This window comes from Ictidomys tridecemlineatus, chromosome 15 (assembly GCF_052094955.1).
Source record: "Ictidomys tridecemlineatus isolate mIctTri1 chromosome 15, mIctTri1.hap1, whole genome shotgun sequence".
Classification (NCBI taxonomy): Eukaryota; Metazoa; Chordata; class Mammalia; order Rodentia; family Sciuridae; genus Ictidomys; species Ictidomys tridecemlineatus.
In genome coordinates, this window is record NC_135491.1 from 10,703,848 (window position 1) to 10,728,885 (window position 25,038).

General features: G+C 57.4%; 1 protein-coding gene across 2 annotated transcripts; it reads left to right on the forward strand.

Annotated features, from left to right (window-relative positions):
• Window positions 1-2,590: 2,590 nt before the first annotated feature.
• Window positions 2,591-23,815, forward strand: Exoc3l2 (exocyst complex component 3 like 2). Of its 2 annotated transcripts, none has more exons than XM_078031890.1 (12): window positions 2,591-2,744; window positions 6,660-7,195; window positions 9,878-10,508; window positions 12,209-12,320; window positions 13,450-13,551; window positions 13,628-13,728; window positions 13,965-14,075; window positions 16,664-16,799; window positions 19,609-19,731; window positions 20,144-20,299; window positions 21,113-21,234; window positions 23,155-23,815. In XM_078031890.1, exons 2-12 carry the CDS (start codon window positions 6,676-6,678, stop codon window positions 23,444-23,446), a joined length of 2,406 nt encoding a protein of 801 aa, XP_077888016.1. In that variant the 5' UTR covers window positions 2,591-2,744; window positions 6,660-6,675; the 3' UTR covers window positions 23,447-23,815. The 2 variants fall into 2 exon arrangements, with proteins under 2 accessions (XP_077888016.1, XP_077888017.1); XM_078031891.1 differs by lacking the exon at window positions 2,591-2,744 and adding an exon at window positions 5,464-5,631.
• The last annotated feature ends 1,223 nt before the right edge of the window (window positions 23,816-25,038 follow it).

The following is a 25,038-nucleotide window of genomic DNA, read 5'->3' on the forward strand; positions in this document are numbered from 1 at the left end:
GACAGCAAGAGCAACACCACTTGTTCTGTTCCTAGAATCACAACACAAGCCCTGGGAGGAGGTCCGTGTCCCGCCTCCAACTGTCGCAAAGTCTGCTCACCTTCCCGAACCTCAGTTTCCCTTTCTGAAAAACAGTTTTGTTTTGTTCTGAAAAACAGATGTTTCCAACAGTGTGCTGGAGCTAGTTCAAGCAAGCTGATCATTACAGTCACAGGAATTTTGGGATGGTTGTTAACCATGGCCATTATTAAACATTAAATTATGCAAACATGCAATTAAATAAATTCTATTAAAAACAAAGGTAATATACACTCATACATCCTAATTATTTTGCTTCGTTTTCCCATATTCTCTGATCCTGTGGTTCTTTACCTCTATTGTAGCTGTTTGATGAAGCTGCTGTGTGGGAGTGGGCTACTATGTATCTCTTCCCAAAAATCCTTTCTGGGGCTGACCTTGGTAGCTTGAAATTAGTAGTGGGGATACTTACATCATGGAAATTGCCAAGTGTTACATAGAGATCACCCTCCTCCTCCCCCGAGCAAGTTGGTCATTGAAGATTTCCCAGCATGTCTCTGGTTGAGATCTTCCGCCCTGTAGATCATGGAGACCTCTCCCATGCCAGGCCCTGAGCACTCGACCCTTTCTGCCACCCCATGGGGTAGAGGTCATCTCTATCAACCCATTTAGAGATGAGGAATCAGAGGTCCCAGGAAGACAAGTCACAACAGAAACTGACGGGCAGTGAGTGGTAGGACTGGGATTGGAACCCAGCTGCCTCCCAACTCCAGAACTTGTGCTTTTAACCACGATGGTTTCCTGTTTCCGGATAATAACAGCAGCAACTGCAGTGTGCAGCCAATCAAGGAGGATATCTAAAGTCAAGTGCTTCCCGGGACCTGGATTAGAACTTCATTATTATCAGAATTCAGCACGTGAAGCCTAAGGAGTATTAAGGACAGAGGCAAAGGCGGTCGGGGAGAGTTCAGGATGGGTTCTAGAAGCTTAGTGATTCTGTGGGGTGAGGAGTGGGATCCTGGGGTGGAATAAGGGGGTCAGACACCACCCACCTCCCCCAAGCCCTTCCCAGTCCTAGCCCAGACAGCTGCAGTCCTCCCGTGGACCACACGGGGGCAGCACATGCCTCCCCACACCTGCAGGACACACTTTTGGGCCCACCCCTGTGCCCCTATTCCTCAGAACTGTTCCCACCCCATTTCCAAGATGGGGAAAAGTGAGGCCTACACAGAGAAAGGCTACAAAGTAGATGAACCTTGAAAACATATGTTTAGTGAATGAAGTCAGATCCAAAATGATTCCATTCACAAGAAATGTACAAAATAGACAAATTCTTAGAGACAAATCCTTAGTGGTTGTCAAGGGCTGAGAGGAAAGAGGGCTGGGAGTGCCTGTAATGGGTACAGGATTCCTTGGGGAATGATGTGAATGTTCTGGAATTAATGGTGATGCCTCCAGTTTCCTTGTGAATAAACTAAAACCCACTGAATTGTATGTTTCGAAGGGCAAATTTCGTGCTATGTGAGGATAGAGTTCAAAAAATTTTTAAATTAAAAAAGAGGGGGCAGGGGATCTGACAGTGGTCACAGCCCACGATGGGCCACTGGTGACCCCAGGTCCTCCTGCAGAGGCTGACGGACAGTTGGGGGGGGCTGAGGCCTGCTCCTTCTCCTCCTGCCCCCCCACCCAATCAGCCCTTCCCCCACAGCCTATTGTCCTTGAAGTGGGGCCTTCAGACCTTGGAATCTTAACCCCTGACCCACTTCCCCTAGCCTCAGTGTCCACTGAGCTCAGAGAGGAACTGCTGACCATCTGCCACCACAACCTCACCCCGGCCAGTGAACACTTGTGCCAGGGTGAACACTGAGTAAACCTAGAAACAGCCTTGGCCTGCTCTTGGTGGTAGAGAGCTTGCCTGGCCTGCAGGAGACCCCGGGTTCCATCCCCAGCAGCCCCCACCCACACACACTGTGTCCCCAACAGGTGCATTCTGCATTCGCGAACAGGTCTTTATCCAGTGCCTACAGTGGGCCATGAGCACGGTGGACTGAGTCTGCTTTGCCAGGTTGACATTGGAGCGGGAGACGCAGGGCAGGCACATCTGATGGTTTCAGGAGCCCACAGATCAGCTGGGGCCTGGCAGAGAGGGGCTGGGCGGCGGGGGGTCTGGAACTGAGACTAGGAAGACGGCGAAGGGGGGGGCCGGGCAGTTTCCTGGGCAAAGCAATAACCCCACCAGGCCCAGCACCCACCCGACCAGCAGGCTTCCTCCCAGTCTTCACCTCACCACGGGAGACCCCAAGTGTGGGGGGCTTCTCTGGAAATGCCCCCCGGCTTCTCTGTCCAAGGCCTCGGGCTTTGCTTGGGCTGGAGAGAGGTTCTGGGCTCCAGTCCAGGGCGGGGTGTCTCCCGGGGTGCCCAGGATGGTGTTGTCACCTCGGGAGGCGTGAAGAACAGGCAGGGGGCGGGTGGATTCCGGCCTGGGGGGGGTGAGGGTGGGGACGGCTGTGGGCCTGTCCTTCCCAGGCCAACCGCAGCCTGCCTAAAAGGGCAGACAGATAATGAGTCCTTCCCGCCCCTGGCCCCAGAGAGGGAGGGGTTTCCTGACAGGAAATTGTCCTCCTCCAAGCCACCCCCCCCCAGATCTAAGCTCTCAGCAGCCCTGGCCCAAGTAGCCTGGGGACAGGACAGCAGTGGGGACACAGGGACAGGCACCGAGGACAGAGGTGAGTGTGCAGCGGGGAGGGGGGCACACCCTGGGGTCCCTGCAGAGAAGAAGCACAGCCCAGAGGTGGCCTGGACTGGTGGCCCCTGCAACCTGCACCTTGAACCAAGAAGGGGCTGGGGGCCGAGAGTGGCCGGCGCTGGTAGGTGCCAGTGGGAGGGCAGAGGAGACGGGCAGGGGGAAGCTGGCCCGAGGACCTGGGGGCTCCGGGGGCCTTGGAGAGCCCCTGGGTGGGATGTGCTCTGAATGCAGATGGGAAGACTGAGGCCGGGAAGGCACGGCGTCTCCAGGACGGGACACAGGATCGGCCGGGATTGGAGACGCCGAAGATAAGATTGTGTTTGGGGCGAGGATTAGACTGGGGTGGTATCATGGGCTTCGGGTTTGGGGACATGTGACCTGTGAGGACAGCGCTCCAACGTAGATGCTGGGGACTAGGTAGTGACGGAATCTGCAAACAGAGGTGAGGGTGGCTGTGGGGGATTGGGGGCAGCGAGGAAGAGGAGGAGGGGCCCAAAGAGGGAAGCTCTGGTGGCCGAGACATCCTGCGGGGGAGCCAGCCGGGAGGCAGGGGGCTTGCTTGCGAGATGCCTCGGAAGTGAGTCAGGGGCCCCGGCACTGGAGGCGACAGGGCACTGGAGAGGGCAGGATGTCGGGAGTCAGCTTGCAGAGACGGGTGCTGGAGCCAGGAAGGGGACAGTCAGGACCCGTTGGGGGCAAGGCTTGATGCTGTGTTTGGGGAGTGCTGGAAATAATTTGGGGGGTTACTGGATTCAGTCTGGGGGGATATAGGAGCTGGCCCGGGAGTGTCAAAGCTAGTTTGAGCCAGGCGTGATGGCCCACGCCTAAAATCCCAGCAGCTCAGGAGGCTGAGGCAGGAGGATCGCGAGTTTAAAGCCAGCCTCAGCAAAAGCGAGGCACTAAGCAACTCAGTGAGACCCTGTCCCTAAATAAATACAAAATAGGGCTGGGATGGGGCTCAGTGGTGGAGCGCCCCTGAGTTCAATCCTTGGTACCAACAAAAAAGCTAGTGTGGCCAACACTGACATGGGGCGGAGGGGTGGAGACAGTTTGCAGGGATGTGGGAGGCAGTTTGGGGGGATGATGGACGAGGCATGCGGAAGCCAGTGTGGAAGATGAGGGCAATCAGCACCTGGGGACACTGCTGTACTTGGGGGGGTGGCGTTGAGTGCACGCAGACACGGGGGGCTCCCAGCAAGGGGTTGCCATGATGACTGCCCACCCTGGGGGCAGGGGACTGTGGAGACTAATGGTGTTTCTAGAAACAGGTTAAGAAGCACAAGCTGAAGTCCAGAGACTGAAATGGGGGAAGGAGGGGTCACTACAGATAGAGGTACTCTGTGCCCAGCCCAGCCCATCAGGACCCCAGCACCTGGCCGCTCATCCATCTGTGCACACTGCACTGTGCTGACCTGTCCCTCAGGTGCACAGAACCCTGTGACCATTGAAAACAACCCGTGGGCCGCATGTGGTGGCGCCCGCCTGTACTACCAGCAGCTTGGGAGGCTGAGGTGGGAGGATCTCAAGTTCAAAGCCAGCCTCAATAACTTATTGAGGCCGTAAGCAACTTAATTAGGCCCTGATGAAAAACAAAATAAAAAAAAATAATGAAAAGGGCGCAATGTATGGTAAAAGCCCCTGGGTTCTATCCCAGTACAAAACAAAACAAAAACTACAGGTCAGCAATACGAGAACCGGTGAATGCCTGATGCTTTATTTAACTGCGTCTCGTCATAGTGACACAATGGAATATCATACAGCTCTTAAAATAAATGGTGGATGTGAGTAAATCCCACAAGTTTGTAGTTTGAACAAAAGAGAAAAAAATCAGCTGAGCAGGGTGACCCATGACTGGAGTCACAGCTACTTGGGAGGCTTAGACCAGAGGACTACTGACCCCAGGACTTTGAGGCCAGTGCAGTCAAGTGAGTCCCCATCTCAACAAAACAAAACAGCAGCAACAAAACTCCATTAAGTTGCAAGAAACAATTGTGTAATTGAAAGTGGCTGAAACTATGTGAGGCAGGACATTATTTCTGAATGCATGGGGCAGGAGATCCAAGTCTACCTGATGGAGGGACAGCTCCTTTCCATTTCCTTGGGAGAAGGAGATGGAGGGGGACCCAGGAGAGGGTCAGGGAGTGGCAGTGTACTTGTCCCCCCACACACACACACACTCACTGCATCTGCGAGGCAATTTTTTTGGTACCCACGATTGAACCCAGGGGCGCTAAATCCCTGAGCCACATCCTCAGCCCTTTTTATTTTTTATTTAGAGACAGGGTCTCGCTGAGTTGCTTAGGGCCTCACTAAGTTGCTGAGGCTGGCTTTGAACTTGGGATCCTCCTGCCTCAGCCTCCTGAGCCGCTGGGATGACAGGCGTGCGCCACCACTAAAAACCCCTAAAGCAAATAGAACAAAGGGTTGCATTCGACGTGGCTGGGAGCACAGGGGAGTTTATTAAGTTTGTTTTCTACACTTTTCTGAATGGTCAGACGACTTTGTCATTTGAAAAATTTCAGTTATTAATTCAGTTCGTTGGTCATTTCACGAGTGCTGGGAATGGACCCCAGGGCTCACACTTGCTGGGCCAGCGCCTCCTCTGAGCTGCAGCCCAGCCCTATTTCATCATTTTAAAGAGTGCTCTTCCGAGTCCCTGTGGCCTGCTCCCTACTGACCTCTTCCAGAAGGACCCGCCACCCGAGGAAGGGACAGTCTGCCTCCTCCTTCCTCTGCTTCCTGCTAGCACCCATTCCCCGAGGGCCCGCCCAGTGCTTGGCACTGGGACCGCAGCAGTGACTGAGACCGCCACAGCCCTGCTGTCCCGGGGCTCCAGTCCAGTGGGGAAACAGATCTGTCCCCAGACGGTGATGACTGGGGGGGCAGGGCTGGCATGAGGGAGCCCAGGGGTTCTGGGAGCCCTGAGGGGTTCTGACCCAGCCTCGGGATGGGGAAGGTGTGCTGGAGGAGTGGGGCAGGGAAACCGAGTCCTGAAGCTTGAGGCCCGGCTTCTGTGTAGACGAGCAGCAGGACTGACACCCAGGGAGTCCCAAGTCAGGGGTGGGGACAGCAATGGGGAGACCACCGGCTGTGGGGACGGGCCTGAGCTCTGTCTCCAGGCACGGGGGAGCCATGGAAGGGTCAGGAGCTGGGGAGGGGTCTAGGAGATGTCAGGACTAGAGGCCAGAGTCCAGGGAGGATCTGGGGCAGAGCTGTGGGCAGGGCTCGGCTGGGCAGGGGCCACGGAAGGGAGAGGGACAGACCTGAGACACCAGTGACTGGAGAGAGAGACTTGGAGATGGAGCAGGCAGGATTCAGGAAGCTGTGAGCCCTGCAGGGACAGGGACCAGGTCTGCCTTAGTGACCACTGTGTCCCCAACACCTGCACAGGAGGGGTCCATAGAACTAGTGAGGGGTTTTGTTGTTTTAATTTTGTTCAAATACGCAAAACCAAATCCACCAGTGTAAAGTGTGCAATTCGGTGGCATTTAGCACACTGGCCACCTCTGTAGTTCCGGCCACGTTCATGTCCCACAGGAAACCCTATACCCCTTGGCAGGCACTCCCAGACCCTCTCCCCAGCCCCTTCCAACCACCAATCTCCTTCTGTCCCTGAGGATCTGGATTTTCCTAGGAAGTGTTTGCTGGAGGGATGAGGGAGGCAGAGGGGACAGGGCCCCAGGTGAGCAGGGGAGGTGGCAAAGGGGCCCAGGCAGGTGCCCGGCTGTGCAGCCTGGAGAGACTGCCCCCTGCAGGATCATGGAATCATACGTGCCACCCGCCCCCCAGTGAGGTTCAGGGGGTACTGAGAGCTCAGATCAGGCCTCCCACAATGTGCTTGGCCCATCCATGTGCCAAAGTGGTCATCACTCTCCCTGGTCATTCTTTTTCCCAGGTGCCTGCCTGTCAAAATGCCCATCCTGAAGAGCCTAGGGGTGGCAGACCCTAAGGTGCCCCGAGCAGGGACCCTGCCCTTGAGGTCCTCTCGGAACCCCTTCGAGGACATTCCAGGGCTGGAAGAAGAATCTGGGGAGCTGGGGACTCTGCCCAATGGAACGTCTTGTCACCGCCGCGCCACCCTGGAGAAGCTGGCAGGCCTGTCCCCTTTCCGGCTGGGCTGGGCCCAGGGCCGACGGGCAGGCAGTCCCGGGGATGGGCCACCGCGCTCGTTCCTGGGCCGCGTGCTGCCCCCGGGGCTCCGAAGGAGCTCAGCAGACTTTGGCCTCCTGGCCCGGCTGCAGGGGACACGTGCCCACAGTGACGAGGAGGGGCCTGGGGAGGCTGCCCGGAGACTGGCCTTCCTGCGCCTGGGGCGTGGGCCCAAGCCTCGGCGGGCATCCCTGGCTGAGAGGGTGGTCCCAGCCGGGGAAGCTGCTCCTGAGCCTCCACCCAAGGTCCCGGAGCCCCCAAAGATGAAGGAGCCATTGTCAGGTGAGTGGGGAGGTCCCGACCCTCCATCTCCCCCTCATCCCCCACCAAGTGAAACCCGACCCCACCCCCACTATTTTTTTTCTTTACCATCTTTTTAGTTATACACGGGCTCAATATCTTTATTTTTTAATTTATTTTTATGTGATGCTGAGGCTCGAACCCAGTGCCTCCCGTACGCAAGGCAAGCGCTGTGCCGCTGAGCCACACCCCAGCCCGCCCGTATTCTTGAACACAACTGGGGTCCCATCCTCTCCCCACCTGCTATTCCACCGGGTTCCCTCTCCAGCCTCACTCAACCTTCTGTCATTTCCAGCATCTGCTTTCAACCCCGTGGCTCTCCCTGACCCCAGGCCCGTCTCATTCCCATCCCACTCTGAACCCAATCCTAACTCCATCCCCAATCCACACCTTCAAGTTCAATTAGGTAACTCATGTCCCAACGTGACCTTCAACCTCTTCACCCTGCCTAACCTCCACCATCACCCCTAACTAGATCCACCCAAATCTAAGCACCAGCAGGAGGGTTTTCCCAGGTACCACAAACTGGGTGGCTTAAAACAACAAAAAATACTGCCTGGAGCCTCCTGCAGGGTCACGGCAAGCTCTGGCCTTCCCGGGCGGGGCGTGGGGGGATCAGGCTGATCTTTCACTTTGCTGCCTTTCCCCCTCCCCTCTTCTCCGTGTCTTTGTGTCTAAATTTTCCCTTTTATGAAGACATACTGGATTAAGGGCTATGACCCTATAACCTCTGGAAAGACCCGATTTCCAGTGAAGGTCACATTTTGAGTGCTGGGTTCCAGACTTGATATCTTTTGAGGGAGGGGGAGGGCTGGCACGCTTAATCCCTATCGCCAGCCCATCTCATCCTGTGCCCGGGCAACCCATCCCTAGGCCAGGCCTCGCGGTCCTCCTGGGTGCTTTTCTGTACCCACCGGGCACTCACTGCAGCCCCCTCGTGTGGGTCTCTATTTTGTATCGGAGCCTGTGCCCCCTCTTCAAACAGCGTCTTTAACGTCATCTCTGTGCCCCACACCTTGACAGCCCTGAGTGGGTCCACCTCATTCCACTCCCAGGCCTCCACTCCCTTCCAGCCCAATCCCATCCCCATGTTTGGTTTCTCTCCTTCCCCCACTGGTCTCACTCCTGACCCCTAGCCCCAGGCCCAGCTCGGCACCCACCCTCCACTCCCTCCCACCCCTCCTCACTCAGTCCTGTACCACCCAGTCCTTCCCCAGCCCCCAATTTCAACCCCAACCCCAATCTCAGCCTCCTTAGCACCCTCTGCACCCACCCCACTCCCAAACCCAAACCCCACCCTCACCCTCCACCTTCATTCAACTCCATCCACATTCCTGGCCCCAATCTCAACTCGGGTCCCTGCAACATCTTCAGACTCAGGGCCCTCTGAGCTCACCTGCACCTCCCTCCAGCCCACCCAGACCCCAGCCCACCCCGTGCCACTCTCGATTCCTTTCCTGTTCCCCTCTGCAGATTCCTAACCTGGTCCCAATGCCGGGCTTGCTCATCCCAACCCCATCCTCCTCCCATCCTCCTCTGGTCCCATCTCGGAAACTCCATCCTTCTAGTCAGCACTGTCCCCAGCCCCACCTTGATTGAGCCCCTGCCCGGTTCCCAGCCCTCCCCCCAGGCCCATGCTGCTGTTGTGCCGGGGACCTCCCAGAGCCCCTTCTGTCCTCTGATGCCCTCCACATCCTGGCCAGAGGCTATTTCGGCCCCTGCTCCCTGGGGACTGGGAGGGCACTGCAGGGAGGTGAGGAGGGGGTGACTGGAGCCCCTGCCTTCTGGAAACGGATGGGCAGAAATAGCGCTGGCCAGGAAATAGTTTCTCTGCCAGGGAGGAAGTGGAGGGGGAGGTGCAGGGTAACTCCTGGCGCGGACCCTCCCTCTGCCTTGGCCAGAGCCTCCCAACCCCATGACTCCCTTTCCCCGGGCGCGTCTAACATTTCCAAAGTGCCAGCTCACCCCGACAGCCATGCCAACCCCCCAAGACCCCATCTACCGTCCCCACATCTTCCTCCCTCTCCCTGCTCTGCCCCCGCCCCCTGGTGGTCTCCATCTGGCACCCTTCACCTGGCTTGTGTCTTGGCTCAGCCCTCCACCTTCCGGGACCCTCCTCTATTTCCCCCCCTTCCCAGTTCTCATCCCTCCCTCCAACCCTGACGCACATTTCCCTCGCCAACCTCTGGCTTCCCTCTGCCTGAAGCCCTTCTGGATCCCCTGACCCCTGGACCCTTCCCTTCTTCCTTCCCTCCCCCTCGCACCCCCTCCCCAGGCCTCCCCCTCCTCCTCTCCACCCTCTTCCTCATCTGACACCTTGTAGTCTTGTGGCCCCCACATCCCGTGGGCAGGTTCCTCTCCCACCTTCAAAGCTCCTGCCCCCTACCTCCTTGGTGCCCAGGCCCTCTCTCTTGTCACCTCACCTCCCGGCCCTCCACCCCTGCCCTCCCCCACCCCGACCCCCATCTTCCCTCCACCCTCTCTTGACTTCCTCCTCCAGCCTGGTCCCCACTTTCTCCCACCCGCACTCCACTTCCCTTCCCCTCCTCCCCCACCTTGCCCCTCGCCTGCCCCTTCGCGGAACCCATCCCTGCCGTCCTCTCCTAGCCACCCGTCCCCGGGCCGGGCCTCGGGCGGGCGCCCTGACCTCCCTCTTCCCCACAGTGCTGGAGATCCTGAGCTTGATCCAGCAGCGCGAGCTGGCGCGGGCCGACGAGCACATCTTGGAGCTGGAGGCGGAGGAGCTGGCGTCGTCGGGGGGCGCGCCAGGGCCGCCGGTGGCAGAGGGCGCGAGCGGGGGCCGCCGAGCGCGGGACGTGGCGCTGCTGTACGAGGCCCTGCAGCGCGAGCTGTGGGCGCTGGTGCGCGAGACGCTGGCGGGACCCGGGCCCGGCGCGGGAGCCGGGGCGGGCGCAGTGGCGCAGCTGGGCCAGGTGCTGGTGCAGGAGGAGGCGGCCGATGGGCGCCGGGGGCCCGGGGCGGCCCGCAAGCTGCGCGCCCGCTGGGCGGAGGCCGTGGCCCGAGCCGCGCGAGAGCGCCTGGAGGCGGCAGCGCCTGGGGCGCCCGGGGGCCTGGCCGGGCAGCTGGAGGCGCTGCGGGCGCGGCTGCTGGAGGACATGGCCGTGGTGCGCGGCCGCCTGGCGCCCGCCTACCCCGCTGGCCTGGGCGCTTTTGGCGTCTACCTGCGCGGCTACCACGGCGCACTGGCAGAGTGGCTGGGGGCCTCCGCCCGCCGGAGGCTGCCGCTGGCGGACCGCTACGCCCTGCTGCACTGGCACAACCAGGTGTACCCCAGGTGAGCGGGACCGCCGCTGTAAGATCGCACAGAGCCCCAGCCCCACCCTGGCCTCCTCAGATCCTAGGGACCTTGGAACGCCAGCCCTTCAGTCCTAGAACCAGACACCATAGCACCATTGACTATTCAGGCCTCAGCACAATCCTAGAATCTCAGCGCTGTCACCACGGATCCTCCCTGTTCCAGAACCTCAGCGGCATTCCAGTCCCAGCCCCTGGACAATATGGACACTTACACTCTTAGGGATCTTAGCACCATTGATCCTTCCAGACCCAGACCCATCACGGACACGCTTCTAGAACCTTAGTAACACTGACAATCCTGTCCTTAGGCTTTGGCACCCACCACACTTCCTGACCCAGAACCCATTCACACCAAAGGTTGTTTCAGTTCTAAAATCTTGGGCTGGGGAAATAGCTGCGTTGGTGGAGTACTTGCCTTGCATGCCCAAGGCCCTGGGTTCAATCCCCAGCACCACACACACACACACACACACACACACACACAGAAACACACACACACACACACACATAAAATCTCACAACCTTGACCTAGTAGTCCTGACAGCTGAGCACGGTGGACTCTTCCAGTCCAGAAAAGTAGCAGGGATGACACCTACACAGCTAGAATCCTAGCTGTTCAGACTTCCCGCCCTAGAATTTTAGCACCCTGGACTGTTCCAGGGCTAGAACCTTGGCCAAACTGACCTTCAACTTGACTATTTTTGGCCCTTAGAATTCTAGCTGCTCTCTATCATTTTCCATCTTTGGGCTGTTAACTCGTCCTATCTTTGAACTGTGGAATTCATGGCTCTTTCTTAGCACCTTGTGAGCCTTCAAATCCCACACCTTAGCCTCACCCGCTCTTGGTGCTGAGACCTGGACATGACTGACCCTCCCAGGCCTAGAATCTTACAACCACTGACCTTTGCATCCTAATCTTACCCTTCTTGTGGTGGGGGAATGGAATTTGGTGATGAGTTACATTTGGTCACATATCCTCTCCCGGAGAGGGGAGTTTGCCACCCCAAATTGTACCTTGGTGAGTGAGGGGTTTGGGAAGTTGTCATCAGAAGAATGAGAGGGCAGTGGTACCAGCACTGACCCTGTCGTCCCCATTTCTCCTCCCCGTCAGGGATGCTCCCAGACCATCTGGAGAGGTGGAGGCAGGGTGGGGGTCTGGAAAGCTTCCAGGAGCAGTGAGACATGGTTCATGCCCCGCCCCTGTGGGGAGATGGTTTTTCTGTTCATGCAGATGCAATGAGCAGAAGTCAGGTGCGGGTAGGCTGGAGTAGGGGTGACCGTGGTGATATTGCTCAGCCCAGGCATGCAGGGAAGTAGGAGGAGGACTACGGGGGCTGGACTGGGGAGCCCCTGAGGCCAGGAGAGAAGCAGGACCTAGAAGCAGAGGCAGAAAGGAGCCTGTGTCTGACTAAGTGGATCGTGGGAGAGGCCTTGCGTGTCAGATCAGCAAGCCTAGACTTGACCCCTGTAAGTCTTGCCCGGACACCATCCATCAGGGAGCTGACTCAGAGACCTGGAGCCAGGGCAAGGACTTCCTCTGAGGGATGAGCAGAGCTGGCCCTGAAAGAGGAAGGGAGTGGCCCAGGGTCCCAAACACGGTGGGAGGTCACCAGGTGGGTCCCTTTGCCCAGCCCCTCCTCCCACAGATCTCCCTGTCTCTTATCTCCCACTTTCCAGGGAGGTCCTCGGGCTGGTGGACATGGTCGCCCTGGAGAATGGGGAGCTGGGCCCCCTTCTCTCCCCTGGCACTCTTCGTGGTTTGGAGGACGAATGTGTCACAGATGTCAAGGTACCTGGGACTTGGCATTGGTGATTTGGGGCTGGAGTTGCTCTGTAGAGAGGAAGGGTCACAGTGGGCTTAGGTTGGGGGTCTCCCCTCCTCCATTCACTATTTCCATCTCCCTTTCTCTTTGTGAACTTTTGACTTCTGTCAAAGGCCATAGACATGGAAGCCCACACTGGTCATTTCCATTCCGTGTTCTGTGCCAAGCACCAGAGCCCTGAAGAAGAGACTTTCTATACAGGTTCCATAACCTTGGACCCTTCAAATCTTAGATCAGGAGAAAGCTGTCACAGAACATCAGCTCAGGAATGCAAACATGTTGTGCAATACCAAAACATCTTTTTATCATGGCTGCGCTGATAGTGAATGCAGTTAATAACAGAACGGCCCCAGCCAACTGGCCTGGCCTGGCCACAGTGGGATCTATTGGCTGATGCTAATCTTTCCCCAGCCACAGAAATCTGATCCTTGCAACCCCAGAGTCTAGAGTCCAGAAATCACATGGCTAGCTTATTGAATTGAAGACAATCCACTGGACCAGAGAACGAGAGATGCTGCGTAAGCCTTTCGAGTTCTTTTTTTTTTTTTTTTTTTTTATATTTTTTTAAGGAGAGAGAGAGAGAGAGAGAGAGAGAGAGAGAGAGAGAGAGAGAGAGAGAGAGAGAGAGATTTTTAATATTTATTTTTTTTTTAATTCTTGGCGGACACAACATCTTTGTTTGCATGTGGTGCTGAGGATCGAACCCGGGCTGCACGCATGCCAGGCGAGCGCACTACCGCTTGAGCCACATCCCCAGCCCCTCGAGTTCTTGAATCTCAAGAGTCTGAGTCTTGAACTAATTAAAACTCTGGGGGCAGAGTTTTAGCTCCCTCTCGCAGTGAAAATATAGACCCCTATGAGATGGAGGAAGCTTAACCCACAGACTCAGTATAAAAGCTCCAAACCACAGACTTAGGAACGGAAAGGGTTAAATAGATTTTCTGGTTCAGTCTCTCTCCCCAGCATCACCTTCCGCTTAGGGTCTGTAGGTAAAATCCAGAACCGTCTGAGGCTCCAGGGGATCCTGGTGGATATAGAGAGAAAGACCCACCGGTGGCCCCTGCCTCCCGCCTGCCTCCCGTGTTCCTCCTCCAGGCTCAGACGCGGGCAGCCCTTCTTCGGGTGCTGCAGGAAGATGAGGAGCACTGGACAGACGCGGCGGACTGGTCCAGCAGCCTGGCCCAGGACGTGTGTGAGGTAGGCGGCGGGAGGAGAAGGGGCGCCCTCCAACTGTGCCTGCCCCCACCTCACCTCTCTCCTGTGGCCCACGCAGCTACTGGAAGAGCACACAGAGCGAGCGCCCCGCATCAGCCAGGAATTTGGGGAGCGGATGGCACACTGCTGCCTGGGGGGGCTGGCAGAGTTCCTGCAGAGGTAGGGGGTCTGCAGACCGAGGGGCGGGGCTGGAGGTAGGGGGCGGGGCTGGAGGCGGGGGGCGGGGCTGGGGTTGGGTACCGGGACCTGGGATCCTATAGAGGAGGAGTAAGGATGGGCAGAGGGGCCCGGGAGGGGTCAGGATTGCAGACTGAAAGGCTGAGTGCTCGGCCAGGGGCCCTGACCGGGCACTGGGCACCATCCATCATGCCAACTGCCCCTTCTTCTCCCCCCAGCTTCCAACAGCGCGTGGAGAGATTCCATGAGCACCCAGGAATCCGGGAGCTGCCCTCTGACACCTACATCAGCAGGACCATCTCCCTGGTCAACTGTGGGCCCCCACTGAGGTGAGCACTCGCAGTGTCGGGCTGTGGAGGCGCCTGTTCTGGGTGACAGCTGATTTGGAGTGTCCAGGTCCTGGGTGGGAATCACAAGGCTGACCCAGGGGGACATGCACATGGGACCTGAGAACATACAATATGGGAGTTCTAGAAGAAAAATAACACATAGAATCACAAATTAGAATTATAGAGTAGTCAGAATACTGAAGTGTAGATAACCTGGAAGCCAGACTCAAAGGCTCCAGAATTGCGTGTATTTCTATATTTCTTTTTATTTTGCTTTTTTTAAAAATTAACTTCCTTCCCGCCCCTTCCCTGGTACTGGGGATGGAACCCAGGGCCTCACATATGCTCAGCAGTCACTCTACCACTGAGCCACGTCCCAGCCCTTTTTATTCTTTATTTTGAGACAGTCTTGCTAAGTTGCTGAGGCTGGCCTGAGACTTTCAATCCTCCTGCTTCAGCCTCTCAAATTGCTGGGAATACAGACGTGTGCCACCATGCCTGACTATTAACTTGTTTTAAATTGCATTTGATTAAATTGATTTATTTATTGGTGCTAGGGATTGAACCCAGGGCCCTGTACCTGTTAGGCACATCTCTACCACTGAGCTGCATACCTCCAGCTCTTCAATGGCACTTTTAAAAAATGGTGACACATGGGGCTGAGGTTGTGGCTCAGTGGTAGAGCACTTGCCTGTGATGTGTGAGGCACTGGGTTTGATTCTGAGCACCACATATAAGTAAATAAGTGAAATAATGGTGCATGAGCATCTAAAAAAAATGGTAACACATTCACATGAAAATATATGAAATAATAAGTCTTCCCGCCTCCCCTCCTCCCCGTTTGGGGACAACTAGAATGTGTGTGTGTGTGTGTGTGTGTGTGTGCGCGCGTGTGCGTGTGTGTGTGTGTGTGTGTGTGTGTGTGTTTTGCGGGGGCATTTCAAATATTTACCAGTAACAGGTATAAATAAGTGTATATATGAATGTGCACACATATTTATACAAATACAAGTGAATCTATTTAACTATATACATATATATTCTCTTCCTCCCCTCCTCCTTCCTTCTGTTCCCCTCCCCCCTCCTGTTTCATGAAGTCTTTTCTCTGTATCCATGGTGGGGATTGGTTTCAGGACATCTCCCTGCCCCCTTCATCCCCTCTGTGGATACCAAATCCATGGACACTCCAGTCCCCTATATAAAATGTGTAGTGTTGGCCAGGTGCAGGGGCACACACCTGTAACCCCAGCAGCTCGGGAGGCTGAGGCAGGAGGATCACCAGTTCAAAGCCAGCCTCAGCAACTGAGCAAGGCCCTAAGCAACTTAATAAGACCCTGTCTCTAAATTAAAAAATATCTTTAAAAAGGGCTGGGGATGTGGCTCATAGGTTGAGTACCCCTGGGTTTTTTTTTTTCTTTTTTTTAAGTGAAGTGTTTGCATAGAAGCTCCAAACTTCCTCCCCGATCGATGCCTGACCCCGATGACTTATGATCCCTAATACGATGGTGACTGTGTTTAAATAGCTGCTATGCTGTATTGTTTGGGGAAGGATGAAAGAAAAAATCTACGTGTTTTGCTACGGGTGCATTTTTTTCTCTGAATCTTCTCCATCCACGGTTGGTTGAATCCGTGGTGCGGAGCATGTGGACACGCTGGGCTGACCGCACAGATAGTGGAATACTTCCTAACAGCTTGGGGATCTTCCCACTGATGCTTTAAAGTGTCCCCATGCTCCAGGGCCTGGAGGGGTTCTATGGTAGGGCACTGCCTAGCACCCTGGAGGCCATGAGTTCCATCCCTGTACTGCAAAAGGAAAAAAAGGTCACCATGTTCCTTTTTGATGTGGGAACCACATTCTGTGCTTGCCCACACCGTCACTGGTTTAATCATCCCCAGTGGATGGACATGTGTTTCCACAGCTCCAGGGAAGAACCCTGCTTGCTTGTCATCCCCTGTAAGTGCGGGGCCTCTGGGCAGACATGTTCCCAGAAGCAGATCTGCAGAGAGGGCCCAGGGGACAGTGACAGAAATGAGAGGGAGAATTCAGAATTGCAGACTAAGTTTAGAACCACGGACAGAATGGAGGCCTCTTCACTCCCATCTACAAAGCACCAAGAGAAACAGAGACCCAGAGAGACCTCTTTAATTCCCCCATATTCCCTAGACCCTTGATGTCCCCAGCCTCCTGACACCCTCAGCCCCAGACACCCCTTGGTCACCTAACATCCCCCAGCCCCCACATAGTCCCCAGCTTCCTGAAATTCCCTAGTCTCTGCCTAGAACGCCCCAGTCTCCTCTAGATATTCCCAGCTTCCCAGACATCCCCCAGGATCTCCCAGGCCTCTGCACCCCCAGCCCAACACCCCAGAGTCCTTCAGCACCCCATTCCCTAGACATTGCACACCCTCCAGACACCCCAGCCCCAGGCTTTCCCTGACGTCTCTCGGGCCCTAGACCTTCCCCAGAGCCCCCCATCTGACCTGTCACTGTGCACCCCATACAACGGGGCCCACCTTGGGGAGACGGGGGCAGGGAGTTGGGCCGAGATGTCGGGGCTCCTTGACTTTTGGCTTCACTGATCTCTGCAGGGCTCTGGCCGAGCGCCTGGCCAGGGTGGGGCCCCCTGAAAGCGAGCCTGCCCGGGAGGCCTCCGCCAGCTCCCTGGACCGTGTGACCAGGCTGTGCCACCGCGTTCTGGCTGACATGCTGTTCCAGGAGCTGCAGGTGAGTGGGCGAGGGGCTGGGGGCTGTGCCAGTGCAGGCAGCCCCCCCCTGCAGCTCCCTTCAGCAGGCAGAGGTGGGGGTGATGGCCATGCCTGCGCTGTTTGGGGGGCAGGGGGGGTGCAGGAAGGAAGAGGTGGGAGGATGTGGCGGGGGAAGGACAGACAGCCACCAGCAGGAGGGGACTGGGGTGGAGCCCTCGACACTGAGGTCCCCCAAATCCATGCCCAGCTCTCCTGGTCCCTGGGGTCCCATTTGTGCATCTCTGGGCCCCTGTGCCCACCCCAAGGGGCTAGGTTCCCAGGTGTGGGAGTGCATGGAGCGAGCACCAGAGCGACTGGGGAGGTGCACGGAGGTGGCCTTCACTACAGGTACAGCTGACCTCTGCCAGGAGCCTCCCATGCCTCCCAAGTCCCTCAGAGCAAAAGCCAAACTCCTCCACGGTCCCAGGGCCCCACATGGTATCCCAGACCTCGTCACCTTGTACCTCACTCCTCCCTTGCTCCACTCGGGCCCTGTCAGCCTCTTGCTGCCCACAGCAGGCACATCCCTGCCTCTGGGCCTTTGCACCTGTCACTCCCTCTGCCTGGCATGCTCTCCCTCTGATATCCCTGTAGCTCCCTGTCTCACCATTTTTAAATTTTGACCCAAATGTTACCTTCTCAATGAGACCTTCCCCGATCACTTAAAACAGAAGCTCCACTAAGTGGGGCACACAGACCCGCACCTGGAGTCCCAGCTACTCAGGAAGCTGTGGCAGGAGGCTCCTTTGGGCCTAGGAGTTCTGGATAACATGATGAGACCCTCGTCTCTTTAAAAAACCAGAACCCCTGAGACTCCCCCTCCCAAAGCCCTGACCGCCACCCACCATGCCATGTCCTTTGCTGGTATTTATTTATGTATTTTTTTCAGGGCCTGCACGGCTCGGTGGGGGCTCTAGCACTGAGCTGCAGCCCCTGCCCTTCCTCACACTCGTGATCAGCACCTGAGGGGCGTTCTCCGAATTCAGAGAATGTTTCTAAAATGCCTTCTTATGGAAAATGTCAAACCTACATGCATGGCCAGAGCAGACAGAATGACCCCCTCAGACCCGTGGCCTACCTCCAGTCGCCGTCCACTCCTGGCCAATCTTGCTTCATCCAGAGTCCCCTTCTCCCCCTGAATTAATTAATTGATTGATTGACTATTCTTTTGGTGCTGGGGATGGAACCAGGGCATCTCACTTCAAGCCCTTGACCACTGAGCCACATCCCGGGCCCCACTCCACTGAATTCTGTTAAAAATCCCCTCACATCCACCAACACTTTAGGCTGTATCTCCCAACCATAAGAAATCCTTTTTAAACAAATACAACCAACAGTGACATTTTTTGGAGGCACTGGGGATTGGACCCAGGGGTGCTTAACCACTGAGCCCCATCCCCAGCCCTTTTTAAATATTTTATTTAGAGACAGGGTCTCACTGAGTTGCTCACAGCCTCACTAAGTTTGAGGCTGGCTTTGAACTCAATCCTCCTGCCTCAGCCTCCCAAGCCACTGGGCACACAGGTGTGCGCCATGGCAACCCGCTAACAGTGTCATTTTATACAGACGCCCGGCCCCAGCAGACTCGGAGCTGATGCAGACGGACAGGGTCTGCTCCTTAAATTCCCATCTCACTCGTGCTGTGTGGAGCAGGCCTGGGCCACTGGCTCAAGTCCTCGACCTCAATCAATCAGAGGGAGGATGAGACTAAGGGAGACAGGGGAAGGAGGGTGACTGGAGAGGCAGAGGGACAGAGACAGAGGGACACTGGGAAGAGACAGAGACTAGGAGAGATGGACTCAAAGCCAGACCATGCACTGGTGTGAGTGTGTGACGCCTGTGACGAGGGAATGGCCCACATGTGAGTGTGCACACCTGGGTGTTGTGCGCCTCTGGCAGGGGGGGCCCCATTTTGGAGGCAGGAAACTGGGCCGCTGTCAGGAGGAAGGTCACTAACTGTCGCCTATGAATTCTGCCACCTGGATCCTCGTTTCTCCCTCCCTCTATGCTCCCCTTCAGCCTCCTCCCTAATTTCTGCCTCTGCCCAGTCTTGCCTCCTCCCATTAATCTGGGTAGAGCACAAACCTAACCCTCTCCTCTCCCCTGTCCCGAACCTGCCATGGCTCCCCAGTGCTCCCTAGTGTGAAAGCTGGCACGGCCCTGTGTGCTCCAGCCCTGCCACCTAGACTCTTCTCTCCAATCCCCAGCCACGTGCCTGGAAAAAGCCACTGGTGTGGGCCCCAGAGTCGCACAGTGCCCAACACACACTTAGGTCCAAGCTTCCTTAAAGGTCTGCTGTCATTGCCTTAAAGTTCTTGGTGATTTTGAACGAGGGTCCCCGGTTTCCTGTGGTGGGCACCTGGAGAACTGTGCCGATGGTCTGGCCAGCCACAGGGACCTTTATGTGGTGCTCTGACTGGCATGCTGTTCCCTCTGAATGAACGGTTCCCTCTCGTGCTCCTAACCATGGCCAGAGTCAGGGCCTGTCCTCCTCCTCCAGGCAGCCCTCCTTGACTCACATGCTGGGTCAGCCCACCAGGGACTCTAGGCTTCCTAAACCCCTGGTTTCCCAGTTGTGGCCCTGCCAGCTCTGGGTTGTTATTGTCTGGGGACCAGTCTGCCTCCCCTTTGGACTGTGAGCCCCAGGAGGACGCGGTGGGGGGTGTGGGGACACAGCAGGAGGAGGACCCTAGGTTAAGCTCTGAGCAGGGTTTAGAGATCATATTCCTGAGGAAAGAGCTAGGGGGAAGGAGGAGAGCGGTGACTTCCCTGAACTCTGTCCCACCCAGCCATACTTCAACAAGCTGATGCGCCGGAAGTGGCTGAGCAGCGCGGAGGCCCTGGATGGCATCGTGGGCACGCTGGGCGCTCAGGCCCTGGCGCTGCGCAGGATGCAGGATGAGCCCTACCAGGTGTGCGGCCTGCGGTGGGGAGCCGGCGCGGGAGGGGAGCAAGGATCTGGGGGAGACCCCCTCGAGGTGGGGAGTGGCTCCGCGGGGCCAGAGAGGTGGCACCTGCTGGGGCCGGAGGGGAGGCTCCTGGGAATGGGTGTGGGGGTGCGGTGCAGCCGGAGTGGGGCTCTTGGAGGTAGAACTTGGGGACTGAGGAGATGCTGGGACGGGGCCCCTAGGCGGGCTGTGGGGTCGGATAAGGGGTCTGGGAGGGCACCGTCGGGTAGGACAGGGCCGCCGGGTGGGGGTCCGCAAGGCGGAGGGTTGGGCGCCTGGAGCCGGCGCGGGCGGTGGGGTTGGGGGAAGGGGTCCCGCAGCCTGGGCCCGGCGGGGTGAGGCTCACGCCCTCGCACCTGCTTCCCGCCTCCCGCAGGCGCTGGTGGCGGAGCTGCACCGGCGGGCGCTGGTCGAGTACGTGCGGCCGCTGCTCCGCGGGCGCCTGCACTGTCGCTCCGCGCGGACCCGCAGCCGCATGGCCGGGAGGCTCCGGGAGGACGCGGCGCAGCTGCAGAGGCTGTTCAGGCGGTTGGTGAGTGGGGGCCCCCGAGCCAGGGCTGCCCTTGGCTCCCCAGAGTCCCTCCCAGGACTCCAAGACCACTCTCGGCGGACCGCGAGGCTTAGCGCGTAGTGACCTTGGCGCGCACCGGGCTTTCCGGCTGCAGGGACTCTGAGCTGGCCTCAGGTGCAGAATAAAATAACGATCCCCACCCATTGTTGCGGGGTTAGGTCGCTTAGTTCCTGTGCAATGCTTAGGGCAGTCCCTTGGCAGCGTTGACACCCGTGAACGTCAACCATGATTATGAGCACAAACAGAACGGGACAGAAACTCGGAACCCTAACGTCTCCTAATCTAAGAATGTTAAGCCAACAAATCTTGTTTGAACCCATTTGTAGCCATCAGGACTGGAAGGTCCCCAGTCAACTACTGTTCTGGTTTCTAGCCTGGAGTCCTTGGAATTTTTTTTTTTTTTTTTGGAAACTTTTTTGAGATAATTGTGGAATCACATGCACTTGTTGTAAGAAAGCTCGCACAGAACTCCCTGTACCCTTTATCCAGTTTTCCCCAAATGGCAACATTTTGCAAACTTGGAATAGATTTCGAGTCATGTGGCCCAGCTCCCGATTATCTGCAAAACCGGGTATAGATTACATTATGGATTGTCCTTCAAATATCTGAAGGTTCCAGATAACCCCCGGCCAGCCGGTCTTCTGACCCTTTGTACAGATGGGAAGAACCAAGGCCAGGAGAAGCCAGAGCAGGGGACGCTCCGTCCTGGGAGGGTGGCTCTGGGAGGGGGCACTGAACTGAGATGTGAGCCTTGCACCCCCACCACACCCCCAGGAGTCCCAGGCCTCGTGGCTGGACGCCGTGGTGCCGCACCTGGCTGAAGTTCTGCAGCTGGAAGACACGCCCAGCATCCAGGTGGAGGTGGGGGTGCTGGTGCGCGACTACCCAGACATCAGGTGAGCGCCCGCCCGCCCGCCTGCGCTCCCGCCCCGCCGCCTGCCGGTCTCTGGCGGCCTTGGCATCCGTCCCTGCGTTTCCTGCCCCCCGGCGAGGGAGGGAGGCGGCGAGCGTGTCTGACGGCCGTTTCCTGCTGGAACCAAGGCATTATTAATACGATTTCCCTCCTCCTGCCGCTGCCGCCGCTGCCGCCACCGCCACCAGGACTCGCAAACAAACAGGCGGTCACAGGAAGCCCAGGGCAGGGGGGCGCGGGGCCGCTGGGCGGCAGGAAGGGCCGGCCCGGCAGGGGAGCCGCGGGGGACACGGGGACAGGCACGGGCACGCGGGCGCACACGCACTGGGACAGTGGCAGGCGCAGGCGCCATCCAAATCCTGGTGGGCCGTTTCCTTCCTATGTGACCTCTGAGCCTCAGTTTCCTCATCTGCTCCCTAGGGACAATAGTGCCGTTTTCTTAGAATTCTTGGGGAGAACTGGTCGGCATCATTACTCCGGGCAGTTTGCGGAATCTGTATGTTGGTCCTAAATGCGCATCCTGCACGCCCACTGTGCAAGAGGTCCAGTTACAGTTAGTCACTCATCTGCTACACGCAGAAATTTCAGTTTCCCAAATATCCCACTTAGCACAAGTGGAAAGGGGACCTGAATCTGGCAGCACATGGGCTCACAGTGCTCTGGCCCCCAGACCTTCTCCACTCAGAGGGACAAGCCCCACAGAAACCAGAGTGAGGCATAAGCAGGTTTGGGTTCCAGGTTGAGGATGAGGAGTCTGGAACTGATCCCTAGTGGGGGCAGGGGCGGGAGTCACATCCTTAGGAAGGCCTGGAGCCCTAAGGGGTCCTGCATTCCTCCAGGTTTGGAGTTTCTGAACTTGAATCTTGGGTAGTGGATCCCAACTTGAATCTGAAGCTAAATCTGAGAGTTCACAGGCTGGGCTGAGAGGACTAGTTTCCAAGCCATGTTCTGGAGCTTGGCTGGGGCTGAAGGTTCTTGAGCCACGTTTGGGATTTGTGTTTGGGAGCTACAAGGATTGCAAACTCAGGATGTGGGAAGATGAAGACACTGAGGTGGGTCAGAGGTGGCTGTGGAAACCTCAGAGATTTGCACGAAGTGAAAGTTCTCGAAATGAGTGTTGGGCTCAGAGTCCTGAACTGAAATATGTGGTGTCTCTGGAGATTCATTTGGGGCCTTGTTTCGGAGTTGAGGGGGGAATGGAGGGGAAGGAGGATTTAGGGAAGAATGTTACAGGATAGAGTTGATTTTGAGGCTTCTGATGGGGGTGAGAGTCCCCCAGGTGAATTCTAGTCCTGGAGTGGAATTTTTGGTGGAGCATGGGTGTGGGGGCCGGAGACAAGGTCCTGAGTATTCTAGGTTCAAATTTGGGAATGAAAGTTCTAGAATGAGATCCAAATAGAGAGCCGCTGAGTTGAGTTTGGAATGAAGGTTTCAGTCCTGGCCTCAGTGAAAGGTGAGAGCTAGGAGTGGAGTGTGGGTGGACGGTTCTGGGTGGACATAGGAGATGATTGTGGAGCCAATTGGTCGGACCCTGAAGGTGAAGCTCAGGGTTTGTTGTAGGATCCAGTAGTTGCAAGGATACCCGGATGGAAATTTAGGAGAGCTGAGCTAAATTGGGGCTGAAGGTTCATTTTAACCAGCAGCTGAGACTTGGGGTGAACAGGAAGACCCCTGTGCTGGGTTTGGAGAGGAATGTTCTGAAATTGTGCTGCCCATCTGGGCTCACAGGGGAGGATTTCGCAATGGTTGGCCGAAGAAAGACTGGGGGAGGAGAGGATTCCGAAAACCGGGCGAGGGGGCTCCAGATTCTGTGTTGGAAGGGACTCAGGTGGGGTCTGCAGGTGGACTGGATGTGCGTCCAGAGCCAGGACCCCTGCGACCCTGTGCGTTCCTCTACCCGCAGGCGGAAGCACGTGGCGGCCCTCCTCGACGTGCGCGGACTGCACAACACTGCGACGCGCCAGGAGATCCTGGCCGTGGCCCGGGACCTGGAACTCTGTGAGGGGGGAGCCCTGTCGCCCCCTCGGGATCGGGCCTTCTTCTCGGACATCCCCGTGCCCCGCCCTTCTTTCTGCCTCAGCCTCCCCCTCTCCGTGGGCCGCCTCCCCCTGTCCCGGTTGGCCAGGCCCAGCCTGGCCTGTCTGCCCCTGCGGCCTCGGCCTCTGTCCCCGTCGAGGCCCCGGGCCCAGCGCTGAGGCTCTCCCAGCCCTCGGCCTTAGTGCCCCCCACTTTGCTGCTGAGACGCCATCCCCCTGTGCCACTGCCCAGACTCGCTGCCCGGCCCACAGAGCCCTGGGATGGGAAGAGCCTGTGAGGTCCCCTCCGCCAGCCCCAAACTCTCCCGCCGAGGGGAAGCAGAGGCCAGAGGGAGCAAAGGCCCTCCCAAGGCCAAGGAGCGCCTTGCCAGAGCTCCCTTCCCCCACAGCCCTGTGTAAGGGTGGTGTTCTGGAAGGTTCTACAAAAATATCCCAGCCCCCCCTTCCCCTCACCTCAAGGTCTGGCCCCCATCCAACGTATTAAGGAACGTTCGATACTTAGAATAAAGAGGTTTCTATTTAACACTAGGAAGGGCTGAGGCCTGAGTGTGGTGGAGGAAGGACGGGGGCAGGGCCCAGGGCCAAGGCTTCTCACCCGTCCAAGGCCAGGCTGGGGTCCAGCTGTCACGCAGGGCAGTGGAGGCTGTGGGAGGCCACCGCAGCTGCCGGCTACCCGTTTACTCCAAGTCCCTGGGCTGTGTGGCTCTGAGGCCGGCCCTGGGCCACTCTGAGCAGGGACCATCATCCTGTCCACTCTGGTCCTGGTGGGTGCGCCTTGGCATGGCCTCCCCGCCCATCCATCCTTGGCCGGGAAGCCACGTCAAGAGAGGAAGGAGGTTGGGGGTGGGGCCGGCGGCATCCAGGGCGCCCTCCTGGGTTGATGCAGGAAAATCTCAGGGTGGGAAAACTTCCAGCCTCTTACCCCCAGCCCCACCGGATCCTGGTCTCCACGGAGGCCTGGAGGTCACCTCCCTGCTGACCCCTGCCTCTCCGGCCCGAGATGGACAGCACATGATGGATGCTTCCGGGCCTGTGTTGTTTTAATTTTGTTTTTTTTTCCCTGAGAAGTCAGAAAGAGGAGACGGCCAGGGGTCAGCCCCGGGGCTGGGGTTGGAACCTCACGCACGTTTGAACTCTGGGAGCTGAGACTGAGGCTCTTGGAGCCTCCTGGCTGGATAGCTGTGGGCAGGAAGCTGCCCCTCTCTGGGCTCTGGTTCCTGTCCCTCCCTGGGAAATCATTTAACCTCTCTTTGCCCAGGCTGAGGTAAGAGTCCCGAAGACCGACCCCCCTCACTTCATCCCCGAAAGTGCCACTTTTGAGGGGTGTACTGACAACAGAATCCTGGGCTTCCCGAATGTTGGGCAAGGGCTCTGCCATGACACTCTTGGCATTGGAGACCCACTGGGTGAGTGCTCTGCACAGAACCGGAACCAGTCACCAGAGCTGCCCCACCCCACTCCCTCAGCAGAAGGGGGCCCAGCCAGGATTTGAAGGCACCTCTGAGTCCAAAAGGCTGGTTGTGCTTTCTAGTGCTTTCCATGGGTCAAGGCCGGTGCCAAGTGCCATGCACACACGTCCTCCCCTTGAGCCCCCCGGGCTTGTGGGAGGGTGGCTGCTCTAGGGGCCTGGGGGACAAAGGCGGGGTCCTGGCTCTTGATGGGGGGATTGGATGCACTTCTTCCCGCCTCCAAGTCTGCAAGCATGTGGAGAAGGGCACCGAGGGAACTGTCCCCTGGTCTTGGGAACAGAG